This window comes from Dermacentor silvarum, chromosome 11, assembly GCF_013339745.2.
Source record: "Dermacentor silvarum isolate Dsil-2018 chromosome 11, BIME_Dsil_1.4, whole genome shotgun sequence".
NCBI classification, from domain to species: domain Eukaryota; kingdom Metazoa; phylum Arthropoda; class Arachnida; order Ixodida; family Ixodidae; genus Dermacentor; species Dermacentor silvarum.
In genome coordinates, this window is record NC_051164.1 from 99,439,474 (window position 1) to 99,457,187 (window position 17,714).

At 48.3% G+C, this 17,714-nt stretch overlaps 1 protein-coding gene across 1 annotated transcript in view; it reads right to left on the reverse strand.

Moving 5' to 3' along the window:
- The window catches only part of LOC119432780 (uncharacterized), a 48,560-nt gene that overhangs the window by 6,008 nt on the left and 24,838 nt on the right, over positions 1 to 17,714 (reverse strand). Inside the window, exons 9-17 of the mRNA XM_049658387.1 lie at positions 16,016 to 16,231; positions 13,443 to 13,772; positions 10,822 to 11,037; positions 8,912 to 9,085; positions 6,543 to 6,683; positions 5,506 to 5,577; positions 2,407 to 2,589; positions 1,135 to 1,222; positions 453 to 644 (exon numbers count right to left, since the gene is read on the reverse strand). Of these exons, the coding sequence (XP_049514344.1) occupies positions 453 to 644; positions 1,135 to 1,222; positions 2,407 to 2,589; positions 5,506 to 5,577; positions 6,543 to 6,683; positions 8,912 to 9,085; positions 10,822 to 11,037; positions 13,443 to 13,772; positions 16,016 to 16,231 (1,612 nt within the window). The remainder of the gene's footprint in view (positions 1 to 452; positions 645 to 1,134; positions 1,223 to 2,406; positions 2,590 to 5,505; positions 5,578 to 6,542; positions 6,684 to 8,911; positions 9,086 to 10,821; positions 11,038 to 13,442; positions 13,773 to 16,015; positions 16,232 to 17,714) is intronic.

Here is a 17,714-nt window from a genome sequence, read left to right on the forward strand (position 1 = left end):
TATACTTTCTCCCATATGTATGTAACAAGTTGTCCGCTACTGTAACAGTTTTTTTTTTCTGTTTGTAAGTATTAACAGGTCTCGCCCTTACAGACTAATATACGTACTTCGGTATATATTTCAAACCTAAGTGTAGCTATATACTGTATATAATAAATAAAATTGAATGAATTGAACCGTCCTTATCATGTTGGCTAAAACGCCATGCTTGCAGATACCGTAGACACTAAGGCCAGAATCACCTCCAGTAATCTTGCAGGAAATGCTACGCACAGTTGTGACTAGGAGCATCGAACGGCACTATACTGGCGGCACTGTGACGTAGGCCTCCAGCGGCTGGCACTGAAGTGTTTCATTGTTTCTAATGAAGGGTGTCCGACGTTTACTACTGCATTGTGCTGTAAAATAAGGAGCGTATATAGTACATTACAGACGCTGACGTGACAACGTACCGAGCCTCTTCGCGAGGGCGAGCCAGTCGCGTCCCGTATTTCCAGACTCGAGCAGCTTGGCGGCGTCCCGCAGCCAGGGGGGCTCCTCCCAGGGCCCGAACCGTTCCTCCCAGCCGAAGGCCGAGAACCCCAGCGGCGGCTGGTCCGGGTCCCACACCGCGGTGGCGCTCGAGGCGCGCCGCAGTCCTGCGCCTGCGATTGCGCAGTTTGTTCACTTGAATGAACCTTCCGCGGTGTCAAAACGACGCTGAAAAGCAGCAGCACTAAATCACCGTAAACCTTCAAGTATTTCAAAGCGAACAGCTTCCTGTGCCTCTCCCGCTCGTTTTCGTGGTCGTCGGTGGTCGTGCTTTCATCGCCGAGAGTTGGTAGCGACATAATTGTTAACGTGCAGTCCTTTTGTTATTGTGATTCGTCGTAGAGCACTCACGTGACGCAAATGTTTTTCGAACACAATGTAGTTAGACAAAGTGTCACAAGGTGTCGCTACATTCGCTAGCGATGGCCGTCGACAGCTCCGGTAAGCCTGTTAAACCGCAGACGCTAAGAAGCTTGCGGACAAGCTAAAACTCTCTAAAATTCAACTCTTCCATTGCAAATCACCTGTTAAGGCAAGCAGCGCTATGTATCGTAGAAACTTTTTTGAACGAAATTAACAGGGTGTCGAGGCCATATACTCAACTGTATCCCCTCATTCCGTGAAACGATGCGTAAGGGAAGTGCCGCCTCACGAACTCAGTCTGGACTCGCCTGTAGTCGCAGTACACCACCTGCGTGACAAACGCCATTGCTGAACGTAACAATGCTTGCCGGTGAGCAGGGCATGGTGATGGAGACATGCAGTAGAACGACTCAAAGTTGGGCATTGTTGGAAAGGATTCATTATAAACGATGCGCAAGAAAGTTGGTCAGTACACGATGCAAGGAACGACGAGGACGCAGCGCCAATACGACTGAAGAAGCAACTATTTCGCCGCAAGCGGCACTGTTCTCGTAGATAATTTGCATATGACCTCACGGGCACAAGTTCTCGCCGTGCTGGTCCTCCAACATGGCGGCTAAGATGACGTCAGTCTATCATAACCAGTGGGCCTCTTCGCATATTCGTCTCTGACAGTCCCGAACTACCCGAGGTGGTGCTTTCCGCCAATGAGCGCTGCGTATATACAGCGTCTCTGACAGTACGGAACTCTCAGGAACGGATAGTCGAGGAGGCCCGCTGCCTCGGGCAATCTGCTTCAACGTCATAGGGGCGCGCGGTCGAAACGCTACTGACTCAGGTGCCAGAAGTATACGACAGCACCGGCAGAACGACCTCGCGAGACGCCAAGAGAGCAGCTTCTCGCCGTGTTGGTACTCCAACATGGCGGCTGAGATGACGTCATTGCAAGGTTTCTACAGGTGGTGTCCAAATACACGCCCCAGCGACGGCTCTCTCTCTCTCTCTCTCCTTGAATAGCAATTGTAGATATTGAAGGCATCGCGCTCACTGCATGCACCAGAAGCAAATTGGAGCTGGAAATACGTCATAGACGCCATGTTTTAGGAACCACTTATGCCTTGCTTTCTGTACCCATTGTTTTGCACATCGTTTTTATATGCTGGAGCTACAGGACGCGCACTTGCTGTTTTCTTTCTTTTTTCTTCTTTAATTGTGGGGTTTAACGTGCCAAAACCGCGACCTGATTATGAGCCACGCCGTAATGAGGGACTCCGGAATAATTTAGACCACCTGGGGTTCTTCAGCGTGCACCTAAATCTTAGTACACGGGTGTTTTCGCATTTCGCCCCCATCAAAATGCGGCCGCCGGGGCTGGGATTCGATCCTGCGACCTCGGGCTCAGCAGCATCTGACTGCATCTGAGGGAAATGACGGCGGCTTGATTGACATGATTCACCTCGTGAAGGAATGGCGCCCAGTGATGTCTGCTTTCGCGACGTTAACGCAAAGTACCTTTCTGTGCAGACATTCGTCAAGAGGCAAGAAGTGGAGGCAGTTCTGGTCCTGGCAGTCCTTTGACGAGTGCAGTGCGCACGGCAACGACTTGCAGGGACACGTGACGAAGCACTTGAAGCAGAGCCGGGTGTACCACAGCTCCCGGAGGGCCTCGATCTCGGCCTCGATCAGGTGAACCACCTGCGCGATCGAGTTGGATTCGTTTATTTCAACAGAGCAATTTGAAACGCCGCAGTATACCGTGACAAGGTCCATGGCACCTTTGAATAGGCGCGTGTGGGCAGGAATACAAACGCAGAGGAATTATATTGTTTACCGTATAGATATATATATATATATATATATATATATATATATATATATATATATATAATGAACGAGAAGAAAGGGAACCGAGGGGCCCGATTTTTGTTAATCATATTATCAGAAGCCAACAAACATTGACACCAAGGACAACATAGGGGCAATTACTTGTACTTACTAATTGAATTAAAGAAATGATAAAAAAAGTGGTCGCAGTTTCACCTGAAAGGTGAAGCATCAATTGCGATAGCAAATTTGAAGAGAGCTATACGGAGTAATGATAGCAGCTTTATCAGCTGTATAAACTTGGACATGCAGCAGCACCGGCAACACGCAGAACTGTTGTCGACGCCGTCGGCGTTTTGCCCGCGTTCGCTCAAACTTCGTGCGGCGTTGGTGACTGTTGCCGGAGCCTCTGATATAAATAGGCACTTGGTGCCGCAGCTAAACATCGCCTCCCCCCCCCCCCCCCCCCCCCCACGGCCTTTCGTGCGTCGGAAGAAGGCACGTTTGCTCTACATATATGATGATTGTAAAGGAGGAAAGAGACGCCTACTTCTGCAGCCCTTAAGGAAGCACGGCGCAGAACGCGCGTTTGTTCTCCGCCGTGCGTTCACTCCCCGTGAAAGCGCGCGCCCCTCGCCCCCTTTCACTCGCACATACAGCGTTCGGCGCGCGGCGACGATTTTATCTCCATTGACGTCATACGGAACCTCACGGCGACGGCGATGGCGACGGCAGAAATCTGCTTTTGAGTGTCCATATAATTGCTATCGCAATAAAAACAACTGTCCGCAGGTGGGGAACGAACCCACGTCTTCGCATTACGCGTGCGATGCTCTCACCATTGAGCTACTCCGGTGCCGTTTTCCCGTCCGCTTTCGGGGGTATTTATGTTCTGCAACTAGAACTAACACTGGGAGTGTTAGTTCTTCGATCTGGGGTTCGTGTTTCGGACTCGGGCGTCGCTCAGAAGGTCGCTTGCCTAGGCTGCCGGGGCGCCTAAAACATATTTGCTGGCCTGCACTATATACCGGAGCGTCGCACTAAGCTGTCTAAGCGTACCCGCGCTGTCGTCTGTCTGTATCGCCTAGAGTTGCTTGGTTGCTTGTTGGCGAGGAGATGAGGTCGGGAGGTTGAAGGAAACCGGTTTATTTTACATAATTATACAACTCACAAGTGGCTCCATGGATATGGGAGCACGCTTTATGTCGGAGCACATTACATGTCAGCACACACATGTCAGCACGCACACTGCACCAATATGTCCACTTTAAAACAGTCGTTTTCCCTAGGTAACTAGACGAGGGAGTCTGATGACTGTGTCTCGACCAATCATAATGGTCGAACTGTTCGCAAAAGCTCACCCATGACGTCGCACTGTTTGGCCGGACTTCGCCTCCGATATTGCGCGATCGCCCCCGCATACGACGCAACCATGTGGCAATGGGAATCTGAAGTCGACGCTATTCCTAAGGAAGTCCTCGACTTTGGCCCCTTGCATGAATTAGTGGGATCTCCGTGACGGTCAGCTTGCATCGAGTTGAGAGAAGCCTGGCCTTGACTGTTGGTACCGCTTCCACAAAATGCGGCAGTCGCTGCCACCTCGAAGAGAGCTTCTTTGTTGACCCGTCAACAGCCGGCGCCGGGCTCCGTCATCGTCTAGGCGCGCGCTGGTCAAGTGGTCGCTTCGTGGGAAGCATCCAAGGAATGCCCATTGCCGTTTTGAGACATAACAAGAGGTCACACCGACATCTTAGATAAAGGTGGAATAATGATCTAACTTTTAAAAGGCGTGAAGCCATTACGGGACAGGTCCCGATTCGCTTTCATGTTTTCGTGCGTGTAATCCCTCTCCGCAAATAACCAGCTCCTTTCAATTACGCGCGTACAATCCTCAAGAAATAAAAAAAATTGCATATCTGGCACAGATGTTCCACTCAATGACGCTCAGACCTTGATGTAAAAAATTCCAGGCGATTATTATTGCCACAAGACACATTTTGAGAAATAAGTGCCTATTCTACGCTCAGTCCTATATTATAGTGTTCACCCCCGTCTGTTGAAAGCGTGGTGCAGCTTCACTGCAATGTGATACGAGGTGCTGTGAAGCCGCAGCGCGAGGAAAATTTCGCGTAATACCCGAACCCCCGTCTTCGCTGCCGAAGCGACTTTCATTGGCTGTTTATGTGCACGCTGTGCAACTTTTCCTGATCGAACTGATGCCCTGTAACGAATACTTCAAATTTTGCATAATCGAACTTTGCTAATTAGCTTATTGATCACACCTCAAGAAATAGCCTGAGCAACTCAAATAGACTACGAACCGTACACGGTTGGTCTTATCCGCCCAAGGCGAAACGCTTTTCTTAGAAGACAGTAGTTGGTTAGAGTTGTGTGGAACATTCGGATGTAGCCAATCGATAGCCCTGGCAGTGTTAGCGAGTACCGAGCATGGCATGGCGGGAGACGATGGAACGTCCCTTCAACTGCAGATGTCGAGTAACACGTGATGTCTACAGTTATCGGCACGCACCATACAGTGTGCGCCATGTACTATCGACCAAAAAAGTTTACGGACCACGGGATCTCAGGGAACGCTAAATGTCCGAGCAGCCTTTAAAAGTAGCCAGTAAAACCGTACATCACAATGTTGTTCGCATATACCAGTAAAGGCTGGAAATTGGAATACCAGGCTGGGCGTTTTGAGGCTGCGGAGATATTCAGCTTTTTGTCAGATCCCTTGGTCGGTAAACTCTTTTGGTCGATAGTACATGCAGCAGGGGAGTATACCTTTTCGCAGATGCTGGGTTGAGGGATGCCGCCCATCCAGTTCTCCATCGTACTCGTCCTCTGTATGACCACCTGCGCCGACAACAAACGGGGGCGAGGTTTGTGCTGAATAACGAAACACCTCCTATTTTGTTTGTCTAGTGAACCTTAATGCGCGCCATTGCGTTAGTAATTGTTTACCCCTTTGTTTTACCAACGGCGACAATTGTTGATGTTATCGCCATTTGCGTTGTCGCCACACAGGCTTTATGGGAAGTTTGAATCTCATTGGGGAACGCATGTGGTACATATTCACCCGAAAAAAAAAAAAGAAGAGAAAGAAAAGAAAGACAAGGAAACCCAAATGTACGGGGTCTCCGTTCGTGCATTTAGGGTATGATTGAACAATTGATTCATTGGCTGACTGGTGGGTTTGATTGACCACACTTGCGTCTTTAGACTTACTTGTCCCAGTATACGATCGGTCGATTGGATTAAGCGTTCGAAAGCAACACGCGGACTATCAGACGCCTTAGTGAGAAGTTTGACATTTTGACAACTTTGCATTTTTGATGGCAAACGCAAACCTGCACAAGCGATGATTAAACAAGGCCGAAAATCTAAGTTTTCACGCATTTCGCGAAGGTAGACACAGTGGTTGATGAAAGGCTTATAATGTTCCACAAAAACTGTACATGCTTCTGTTTTCGTCAACGTACCTGTGACATTTGTTAGCTCCTCAGCGCGTAGAACACGAATGATTTGATTCATTGAATATTGTTCCCTTCCGATCTTACTTAGATCTAGCTTCAAATTTTCTTTCTTACCATTTACCACTGAATTGTGGAATAACCTACGCACTTATCTCCGAGAATTGCCACATGAGCGTTTTGTAACGGAAGTTCCGTTACATGTGACATGTTGATTGTATGTTGTACTAACGTACTTGCCCACTCCTACTATGTCTCAGACCTGAGACAGCAGTATTTGTTTAAAAAAAAGCGCATTTCTTAACCCCATACTAATCTAACTATATACTATATCTTAACCTAACTCACCTGGATCCTTCCCCGGTTCTGGCTGGGCGCCGTCTGGTGCAGCTTGAGCAGCAGGTCGTTGTCGCGGTCCAACGGTATGGTGGCGAAGCCGTTGACGAAGGTCGCCTCTCGCCAGTCGCACCAGCGCAGTAAGGCGCACCACTAGGCGCGTGAAGAATCCCACTGCAGAACAAACGTTTGGTCGAACAAAACTTACTAAAGCGCAGGTAGGCAAAGCACTGTTGGAATAGGTACAGCGTTGGAAACAACGGCTTGTGATACATTTAGCTTCTTGGTTTCGTTAGAGTTCTTCACTCTTAAAAAAGTTTGCACGCTTTGGGGCTTATCTTGTCCCACAGCAATAAACGCCATCTGCCCTGCCTGCGTTTCCTTTCTTGAATACTCGGCGCTGGCTACTTTCCTGTCGAGAATGCTGTGTCGTGCACTCTGATAACGCGCAAGTCGTTCGTGACTTGGAGGTCGGAGATGACGGATAATGTTGTGGGACAAGATAAGTCCCAAAGGGGGTAATATTTTTTAAGAGTGTTCGACTTCCGGGTACATGTACTACGTTTACTCTTTTGATGGAGTACTTTCGCTCTGCTTGTTGTGTCCAATGAAGCTGAGGGTACTTCATCCGGCACAACCAGAACTCTTGAAAATTTGCAGTGAGACATGGAACAATAATTGTCTTCATATATATTGACAGACAATGACAATAAGAAACAGTTGTCTAGGCAGCTGATAAAAAAAGCACCAGTGCCTGACATTGTATCAGACCCATTTCCAATCACATTTCTCACTCGCACATTACTCAGAGAATATAGGGAACACGATTAAAATACACGCGTTAATTGGAATACAGATTTGTTGAAATATCGATGACAGACAACGTCTACAAATTAGGCACTTCAGGTCATGCATGAGACACACACGGCCCCGCATAAGTGTTCCATGAGATAAATCTTCGACATGAAAGCTTTTGGTTACATGTTAACATGACAGGTTCGAATACACACATCACGTGTGATCTTTGCTTAAACGCGAATTCGGTGTTCTGTCATATTGCTTTCGACCGCGCGCACGCACGCACTCACATGAGCACATAAACACGTGCACACACATACACACACGCACACACACACAAACACACACACTCTCTCTCTCTCTCTCACTCACACATTCTCAGAGTGTATAGCTACGCGCCGCTCCAACTGCACATGCTGGTTAGTAAATTTGAAGGCGCAAACTGTTTGTTCACTCAAGACTTTAGTGCGGCTTCCATTTTTTCTGATCGTCACCTTTGTATTGACCAGCATTACGGAAACATACTCAAGACGTATACCTGGTAGAAGGCCTGCGAAGTCAATGAAAAAGACGAGCGCGTCGCTACTTGGCGAGTTTCCCAAGGCCATTGACCTCGTTTGTAGCGAGGTCGCCAACCAAGGGACGACACAGAATGCTTCTTCGTCATCGCCTAGGCCATTTCCTGAAAAAGACAAAAAAGTACAGCGGAGGGTTAGAATCTGCACCTGCTTTTCTTTAGGCCTAATCGCGCCGGTTCGTCGAGGAACATTTAGGCACGTCATCACTATGAGCTCAGTTAGAATTAAACTTTGGGGTTGAAGGTATTCGTTCTGTTTACTGCGCTATACTGTTATCATCATCATCATCATCATCATCATCATCATCATCATCATCATCATCAGCCTATAGTTATGTCACTGCAGGAGGAAGGCCTCTCCCTGCGATCTCCAATTACCCCTGTTATACTGTTATATATATAAAAAAAAACGCCAACGCCCACATCAACTGCGGAGCATTGGGGAGGCCCTGCTGTACAACTAAAACCCAGAGGGTTTGAGTTTGACAACCCGGAGGTTGTCCAACCTGGAGCGTCTTACAACCTGGAGGTATTCGTTTGAATCATTGAGCGCAACAGCACTGCTCGCCAAGTCCTCAAGCGTTTCCTTGCTTGCCTAAACTACGTATCTATGTATAGCTCTTGCTTCGCGAGTTCCACGAGTGGAGGCTCAAAATCTTTATTATTCGAGCATAGTGCAGGATAGCTGGACACTGTTGCATTGCGCCAGTGGACAGGGCTCAGCGGGCGACCAGGGCGGACGGCCTCCTGGATCAGGAGGCCGCCCACCTCGGTCGAAGACTTCGCTCGCTCAGAAAAGTAAAGTTTCTTCGTCATCATCATTATAAGTATCTTCTAACTTTGAATAATTTTTAAGACTAAGAATAAGTTTTTGAATAATTCTTTTACGGTGCGATAAGCGTGTGGTAAAGCTTCTAGAACTTGGAAAGTGTATGTGTCAGTAAAGAACTTTGACATATGTACCGGGATAGTCGTAATCGCGCGACGTCGTCGCGTCTACGCTTACCGATGGAATTCGTTCGTAGTGCGCCACCAGGAAGTCCAGGGAACTGAGGACGGCCACCAATGTTTCCAGCTGGTCGGTCGAGTTGCTCCACAGCGATCTGAGCTGCTTGTAGCTTATTCTGTAGCTGGCCGGCTCTTTCTTGCCCTTGGGGACGTCCTCCCAGCAGGTCTGCTTCTGAACGAACGAACAAACGAATGAATGAAACACCTACTTGAAAGGATGACGTAATTGGTAAATAGGGTGGCAGTGGTATAAAGAAAGAAAGAAAAAAACAAAAACAAAAAGAACATGCAGATTCAATGTACACAAGCTATGTGAGGCTAAGCTTTCGCGAAGCGATTAATCAGGTGCTATAAAAATGTTCATCTGCGATGCATGACGTGCTTGCCCCGGCATATCAGCGAGTCGTGGAAAGAAGTCCTTCACCGCGCAAGCCGCGTGATCCACGCGACCGCGAATTACACTGCCTCCGGGATCGGTGCACTTTTCATCACGCCGCCTCTGTGATCGATCCAGTTTACTACCGCACCATCTACAGAACCGGCCCACGTGACTCGGCAAGAAGCCTACCGAGCAAACGCGCCAAACCCCGGAAAACAAGGCACGGAAAGCTTCGTTTAGTGAAGGGATCGATGACGCCCTGGAAGGCGTATATTAGTTGCAGTGGCGATATTTAGCTACCTTTGTTGTAACCTTGCGTAACTGCGTTGTGAACAGCGCCGGCTGCTAATCGGTGTTCCTGTGCTTCGAGTTGTCGATCAGTTTAGCCTCGTTTTGTATTCTGATAGCCTCCTGGTGGGGCCGGCGTATTCTGTGCCAACCTAGTGGACATGTCCATTTCGTCAGCTGCTGAAGTGCTGACTGGCTGGGGGCGCCTGTCTTCGTCTCACGCCATGTACCCGAGCCTGCAGCCAATCGAAACTTAACAGGAGACGAAATGGTCGTGTCCACTAGGTGGTCATTTCCAGAATTCCCACCCCCTGGTTAGTGCAGATGTTATAGCGACCGCACCCGACAAGGCGTTGATCCCGGGTTCGAACCTCCTACCAGGAGGATTTTTTTTTTCATCCGCGAAGCCTTCTTTCTGAGAAACCTGTGTGGGCTGCATAGCTTCGTGATACAGTCGACTGGGAGACAATTTTCTCCGGGTGCGCGAACATTAGAAACTTTTGAATAACGAACCGAATGTTATACTATACGGATTCGCGTCCTCGAATCGAATAGTTGGTATTCGTAAGTATACGAATCGTTTTCCAATACTTTTCTAACATTTAAAATCGTCAACTGCGCGCTATTAAACAATGTTGGAGGAGAACCGAGATAAAATGTACCTCGGCTGCTTAGTAGACAAAGAGAGAGAGAGAGAGAGAGAAGTTACGTAGTGGCGCTCAGATGGCTAGGATTTCCCGGCTGATTCACTGTCGCTCGCACTTACTAAAGAGTCCTGAGTACGCGAGCAAACCGCTTATTCTTCCTAATGCTCCAATTGTGCTTTCTGTAAGCAACGCTTCATAATGTTCACCGTAACGACTGAAATTTGCTAACATCGTCAGTATACAAGCCCGCGAACATAATTGTTTTACATTAACGGTGAAAATGGCTCTTCATTATTCGAAATTCATTCGATGTTCGATTAGAGTCGCTTCCGGCACTATTCGATTCGATACCGTATCGAACTCGCACACATCTACAATGTTTTACTTCCTTCGTAGAACTTCATGTGAGCCTGCGAGACATCTTGTGTTATACATCTATAGTCCCACGGCTAAGTTGATTATGATTGCGGGCGAGAATGTGACCTACGAGATGAGTACAGCCACACTTTTTGCAACGGTCCTCTAAGTCGGAAGTAACGTCGCGCTTCCTGTGCACGTTGTCTTGTTTGGATAAACGGCGTCGTCGAGACTCACCTGCGGCGCCGAGCCGACCAGCTTGTAAAGGGCGTCGAGGAACCACTGCGGCCGGAGGATGACGATGCCGTCCCAGCGGCTGTCCAGCGCGCCGACCCCGGTGCCTCGGTGCTGGCAGCCGAAGCACACGAGCTTCCCCTGCTGGTGCAGGAAGTGCACGACCGAGTGGAAGCCCTCTTCGTTCTCGATGCCTTCCTGACGGCCGATCTCCTCCAGCTGCGGGCACACAGAGTTCAGAGATTAACGGACGTAACGTAGCGCGAAGGGACAGTCGCAAAAGAAAACACACGGACACACGTCACAGGCGCTGATCACAGGCGCGTTCTCAGACTTCTCTTTCGTGACTGCCTTCGCGCTGCATTATCGCGTTAAGCAAACACTAAGTTGCCCAAATACTAGTTCCGATGAGTTCATAGAGACCGTCAACTTTACGCGGCACCGCAGCCGCAGGATGGCTTAGCTGCTCTGACATTCTTCATGGTGTGCCCGGCACTAGGTCGTGAGTTCGATTTCTGATGACGTCATTCCAATTGGACGCCGAAAAAATATCACGCGTCATTCCACTGCTGTGAAGGTGGATTGCCAGCGAAGCAGTTTAGCACACGACATAGAGGCGACACGGAATTTAGATCAAAGGTATGAGCAAGTTCTATTTCTCCTGAGTGGTGACGGCGGTCATCCCGAAGAAAGACACACGCACACACAGTTTTATTTTGATCGGCGCTCTTGATCGGCGGCATACATTCGCGTGGAAGACTACCGCCACTTTGGGGAGCCGAAGGAAAGCAGACGCGAGCGACCGGACCGCCACGCCGGGAAAGCGGAAGGAAGCTAGGCACGCAAGCGCTTGGAACGACGACAAAGAGAGGGCAGTGCAAGTGCACACATGGCTGACGTGGGTCGCACAGCGGCAAATATTTGAGAAACCCTTATTATCTACCTGAGAGTCTAGCGATGTTGAAAATGATTCCTATTGATAACTAATCTACTGAAAATACATATCCAAGTGATGAGACGTATAATCTTTTGCGTAGAATGAAGCTATCTTTCATCAAATTCCGGAGCTGAGCTTTTGCACACGCAGATTTGTTGACGGACACGAAAAATGCACGGAACCCTAGCACAGACAGCTTCGCTGTAAGAAACCGCTCGTGTGCCGAGCTTTGGGTGCACGTTAATGCCACAATGCAGGTGACTAGCTTATCTTGTGTGCTGGTATAGTATCAACCGAGATCGCAGAAACTACTAATGCACCGCATTTCGTGCATGACATTACCCCGTATTGTTGTATAGCTGACATTGCTCCCTATAGTTGCATTTTATTACCTGCTTAATCGTTTTTTCTGCGTAGACACCCGCTGAGCCTATCTGGCCAGATGTCATTCGTTCCTTGTGAATATTTTCTGTCCTGTAAACGTTCGTGCTTTTTCTACGCGCTCCGCGGTTGTGTGGGAGAGCCCCCGCCACGATCTACTCGGTGAGACGCTGACGTCAAACTTGGAGAAAGAGGTGGGGGAAGCTAGGTCTGCGTGAGTGACTGTAAAGCGTCAGCGTCATCGGCATTAGCACAAGCACACTGCCTCCACGATCGCCTCGCGTTACAAGCCATATTGAAAAAACCCTTGCGAGCACACACACACCATGTGTCCCACATAACTTGTGCCAAAATTTCAAAATATCCAAGCGCCACGTAGTTCGACAGAACCGAGGACATGTTGTTTGCCGTCGCTTGGAGCGAGTCACACTTTTTTTTAGCGTTTCGCCCACTTACATAATTAGTTATCATTAATAATCAACTTCTCAGTTATTATATTCAGAGCAAAAATTGTCGATGAGGAAATTGTAGACCGTCCTGAAAAATTTCCGATCCAACTTCCTGTTGCTCAATACGCGCAACAATATAGACTTTCGCCCTAATACCGTAACGGTGTCGTGCGTGTAAGTAATTGGGGTCTGGCCTGCGGGCGCAGGTTTAGGTTTAGATGCTGTGTTGGAACGCTCGGGAATGACAGCCCTTCTTCCGCCGCACTCTCGGACCCCGGTGTTGGGTGGGCCTCCAGCTTTGCTACAGATGTACTGGTTAATGACTCTGTTCTCTGCGCCAATTACGCAATCAAAGGATAAACCGCTACACGAATGTCCTAACTGCAACGAATCTACGCTTGCAAGCGCACTACTGTCGAGCGGCTCTATACAACGAACGCCTCTGCAACGAAAGGACCTGTATAACGAAGGAATAATTATGTCCCGGTTCTATTGCGAGCGGTGCTGTGCGCGGCGTTTACACCTAAGTGACCTCTATAGCGAATGATTTCTGATGCCCCATACACTTCGTTAAAAAAAACGCGTTCGACTGTGTTATTTTAACAAAGCGATCAGCTTCGTAAAAGCGTTTGACTATTTGCTTACATTTACAATCATCGTCGACGGTTTCTGCAATTTAATTTTTTTTATTCACCGTCTCACGGTCCTCGGGATCGGCGGAGAGTACTTGGTCAAGAAACCCAGAACTGACACGTGCAGATGTATGCATGTAATGCTAACAGATATACGAGTTCAGGGCGGGTGAGTGTAGCTAGCACCATTCAGAACAAGTTGCGGCCCCGCAACACGTGTGATACCTGGTACAGGCTCGCGAAGTACACGCCGTTCTCGAGCAGCCTGGCGAGCGCCCTCTCGAAGGCGAGCCACCTCAGCGGCACCTCGTGGCCCACGCAGTCCATGCGGGCCGCCACGTGCTCCACCTTGCGGCGGAGGGCCTCCAGGGCCTCCTCGGGGTCGTCGCTGGCCCCGTAGTCGCCGCCGCCGCCGCTGGACTCCGTCGTCGCCGGTGGCGGAGACAGAGGCGACGTTTCCACGCAGCTGTCGACGGCGAAGTACATGGGTAGCACGTGGCGTCCGTACGCCTTGTTGCGCAGCGTGTCTCGCAGCTGCGTGAACTTCTCCGAGATCTGCGAGGGGAAGAGAAGTTCAGTGACTGTTACTGACTTAAATGTAAATTTATCAAAATTTCGATACAATTTCGGTTTATTTACTGCACACGCGCGCGCGCACGCACACACACACACACACACAGGTCCAAACTAAAGTGGTACATTGTAAATGTGTAGCGCTTGATACCGCCACGATAGCACATTGACATTATTTGGATTTGCGAAACCAATTAAACCAAGTGGTAAATTTGTAGCGTACCGTAACGCCACGACAACGCGCTGTTGTTACCTACAATAAGCACAGAGAGAAAGATAGAAAAGTACATGGACATAAAAAGCATGGTAAATGTGTATCGTCCTAAAGTGCTACAGTAACACATTAAAATTATTTACAAAACAACCCCGTTATACTCTACACTTGACATAGCAGTGTTGGCGTGTGGGGCTGGGTGACTAACTCTCTCGAGAGTCACTTCACAAGCGAACTATGGATAGCTTTTACCTAGTCGCGTCGTTGTACATACGTAAATAGTTCTCTCCTTCGCTCTATCCACTCTGCTGTCGTCTCTCCCTGTCTTTTGTGACAGCTTATGGGATCCTAAGTAGAAGAAGCGTATACTCTAATTTAGGTCGATCTAGGGGCTTGCAGAAGCTTTAGCTTAGAGATGGAAGGAACAGAGTGAAACATTTTCGCTTAGATATCCTAGCATGCGATCAGCGTTATTAGACACGTAATTTACATGCGAATTCCAAGGTCGTGGGTAATAGGGACACCTAGATATGCGTGGAAATTTGTTTCATAAAACGCTTTAGTATACACGTGTTACTGCGCCTGCGCCTACTAGATCTGCCGCGTTGATTTAGTGGATATGGCGTTCTGGTGCTTAACGCGATGTCCCGAGTTCAATTACCGACCAGTGCTGCCGCATTCTGATGGCGGCGTTATGTAAAAACGCTCGTCCAGTACTTATTAGATTTAGGCTCACGTAAGAGGGTGCCAGGTGATTTATATTAATCTTGCCTGTTTCTCATACATAGCCCGTGTGTTGCTTCATTGGGTCGTTAAACTCCGTGATTTGATTTCGACCTATCACACGATCGCATAGTGGGGATGATAAACTTCCATTGCTCCAGAGCCTCAGGGATATATGGCTCAATGTACTGTTCGTTTTACAAGAGCTCTACCTATGCTACAAAAATCGTGAGGCAGCTTCAGAGCTGTATTACAATAAAATAAGCGGGTATGTAGTAGCAGCAATCCGGCTTCGCTGTCACCTTTAGAGTCCGCCTAATGCTCGGGCTAAATCTTAGCTGCCGTCTTACACGACGACTTCGGGAACTTAGGGCACGACGTCTACATGACTATTAAACGCGACTTTGCGACGTTTATGAAAGACGTCTGCAATATGTTTATACACGTCTTCGCGACGTTTATGCACGACATCTACACTACGTTTATAGAAGTCCTCGGGATATTTTGCACGTCTGCAATATACGTTTAAATGAGAAATCGAATGGGCCGTGCGAAAGACAGTGTCCTCCACTCTCCGGAACTTGTCATTGCCAACTGTCATTTGTAGGTACAAGATCGCGTAAACGATACCCGCTAGAGTGTTTTCGCACGCGTTGTGACTTTGAAACTTCCGACAAAAGGTGTATTCGTAGACCGGCTTCAAGGCTACAAATACAAGTCCAAGAGCAAAAACACCATGCACCAACGCCTTTTGCAGTGTGGCCACCTCTGAAGGATCGTCGATAGTGAACGAAGAGAACTGTTTACGCCGGTTCTCCCTTCCCAACCTTACTGTCACCGCAGCAACATATTTTGGCACAAATGACTATAAAACGTGTCTTCAACCAATTGAAAGAGTTAGTACAGCTGCGTGCTGGACGCGTAAGCCAAGGGCCGTATTCTGCGACGATCACTTTCGGTCACACCATCGATCGCCGCGGCCGCCAAGCGCGCGCTGATTGGCTGGTTGAGCAAAACCGGATGAGCTGACGGGCTGGTTGAGCACGACGTCAAGCGACCGCGATATTATCCACAAAAGAACTTCTTGGGCAAGTTGTAGCTTAGATTTCCTAGGTATACTTGATTGTGGTGCAAATACATTTCAAAAGGCCGCTTCACTGTCTTCTCTTTTGTGTCCCTTTTTCGCGAAATGTATTTCACGCCACAATCATATTTACCTAGAAAGATAGTATCGCCGAACGTGATTGTTGCAGAATACGCCCCCTACACTCGCTGGCCGTGCACTCACCGTGTTGTTCCTAGCCTGTGCGTTTCCTCGGAGCCTGGAGCGGTGCGTGCCCACGAGGATGACGGTGGGCAGCAGCTGTGACGTGTCCACGTCCTCCACGTCCTTGGCGGCCCCGTAGTCTCCGTCCTGGTGCGTCCTCGCCGCCGACACGTGGATCGAGGTGAGCCACTGGTGCACGTAGTCGATGGTCGACAGCGGAGAACCCGGGTCCTCCATCTGGGGCGCGCGCGCGGCCGGATTTATAAGGTCCATGCCTGCCGACTATGCTGGATTTTTTTTCCGCTACGCATTCAGGTTCATTCATTGATGTTACGAATGCTTCGTCCAGTTTTTGCGAAAAGTAAATTTACTTCGCGACAAAAGTTTCGCTCGCCGGTCTCCGACCGTACCTTTGGAAGTGTTTGAAAGGACACTAGAGGGGTACCTGCTTCGAGGAAGTTTATCGATGCAAGTTCCAGAAGCAAGCGATATTGGCAGCAACAATTGCTGGAAAAGTCACTGTGATCTAAACTTTATCCCTTTTCTGTTGGTGTGGTTCTAAGTTTACTGTTTCTTGTGCGCGGAAAGGTAAATGATCGTTGATATGATGTATTGCACACCTTTTGAGCATGTATTGCACAAAAAGTGTGTGCTCAGGATAAAATTAAAAAAAAAAACATTATTCTATAACGTCCACCCACCCCCTCCCTTGTCCTTCCTGCTTTCCGTCGTTGTATCCGCGAATTTTTTACGAATTTTAAAGTTCGCAGGTTTGGCAGGTAGGAGGATTTAATTTAGCTCCGCAAGAGTGATGAGTAACGGGATGCGCAGATACAGAAACGGCATGAACATTGCAATGTTGTCTCAGAAACACCTCGCGGAGTTCTCCTCAAAAATATTTCTTCGGGTAGTGTGCAGACTTTTCAATCAAAGGGAGAGCATCGCATTTCAGGACTGTTGCGCGTGAGTACAAACTACACGTGCTGCCACTTCTGTAGTGCTTTCGAGCTGGGACCATGTGGGTTCACAACAGTAACAAGGGGCATTATGGCGACGCCGAGCGAGCTCTTGTTGGAAAAGTCTTCTTCAGACAGCATGTGGGTTTATGGTCTTAGTTCATCGCTAATTGGATAGTTTATAGTTGGATAGTTTATTTCCGTGTCTGTCAACAGCCGAGTGGCCTGCTACTGAACAGAACATGTCGTAATAAGTAATTTTTTTCACACAAAAGGAAGAGCTTGCATAGTGTCCTTTGGTTCTTAAGCCCTCCTTTTCGAACAGTCACTAAATATTAAATAAAAAATATAGAAGAAATAGTTAAAAATGTATCTCGCAATAACAAGAATGTCAATTGGATATGTCACCGTCCACTAAAGTCTCTATTTTTCACCGAACTTCGGAACGTTCTTTGAAGTCTGTGGAACGCAGATAGTCGTCCGAAATAACCTTTCTGACAACGTCGTTTTACATTCAGTCTGTAGACTTCACATAGATAAAGGGAAATGAAGGGGTGAGCGAGCTGGCGTATAGGCTGGCTAGTAGAGAAGTGCACAATCATGCTTTAAGTTCTGGCTAGCCCCTAGAAAGAAAAAAAATCACGCGTGTACATGTGAAGTTTTGCAAGCATTCTGCTTCAAAGTCTCCGGACTGTCTGCTGGCACCAGACTTCTCACTTTTTTTTTTGATAAGCTGTTGTTTATGAGAAGTCTACGTCATAGCC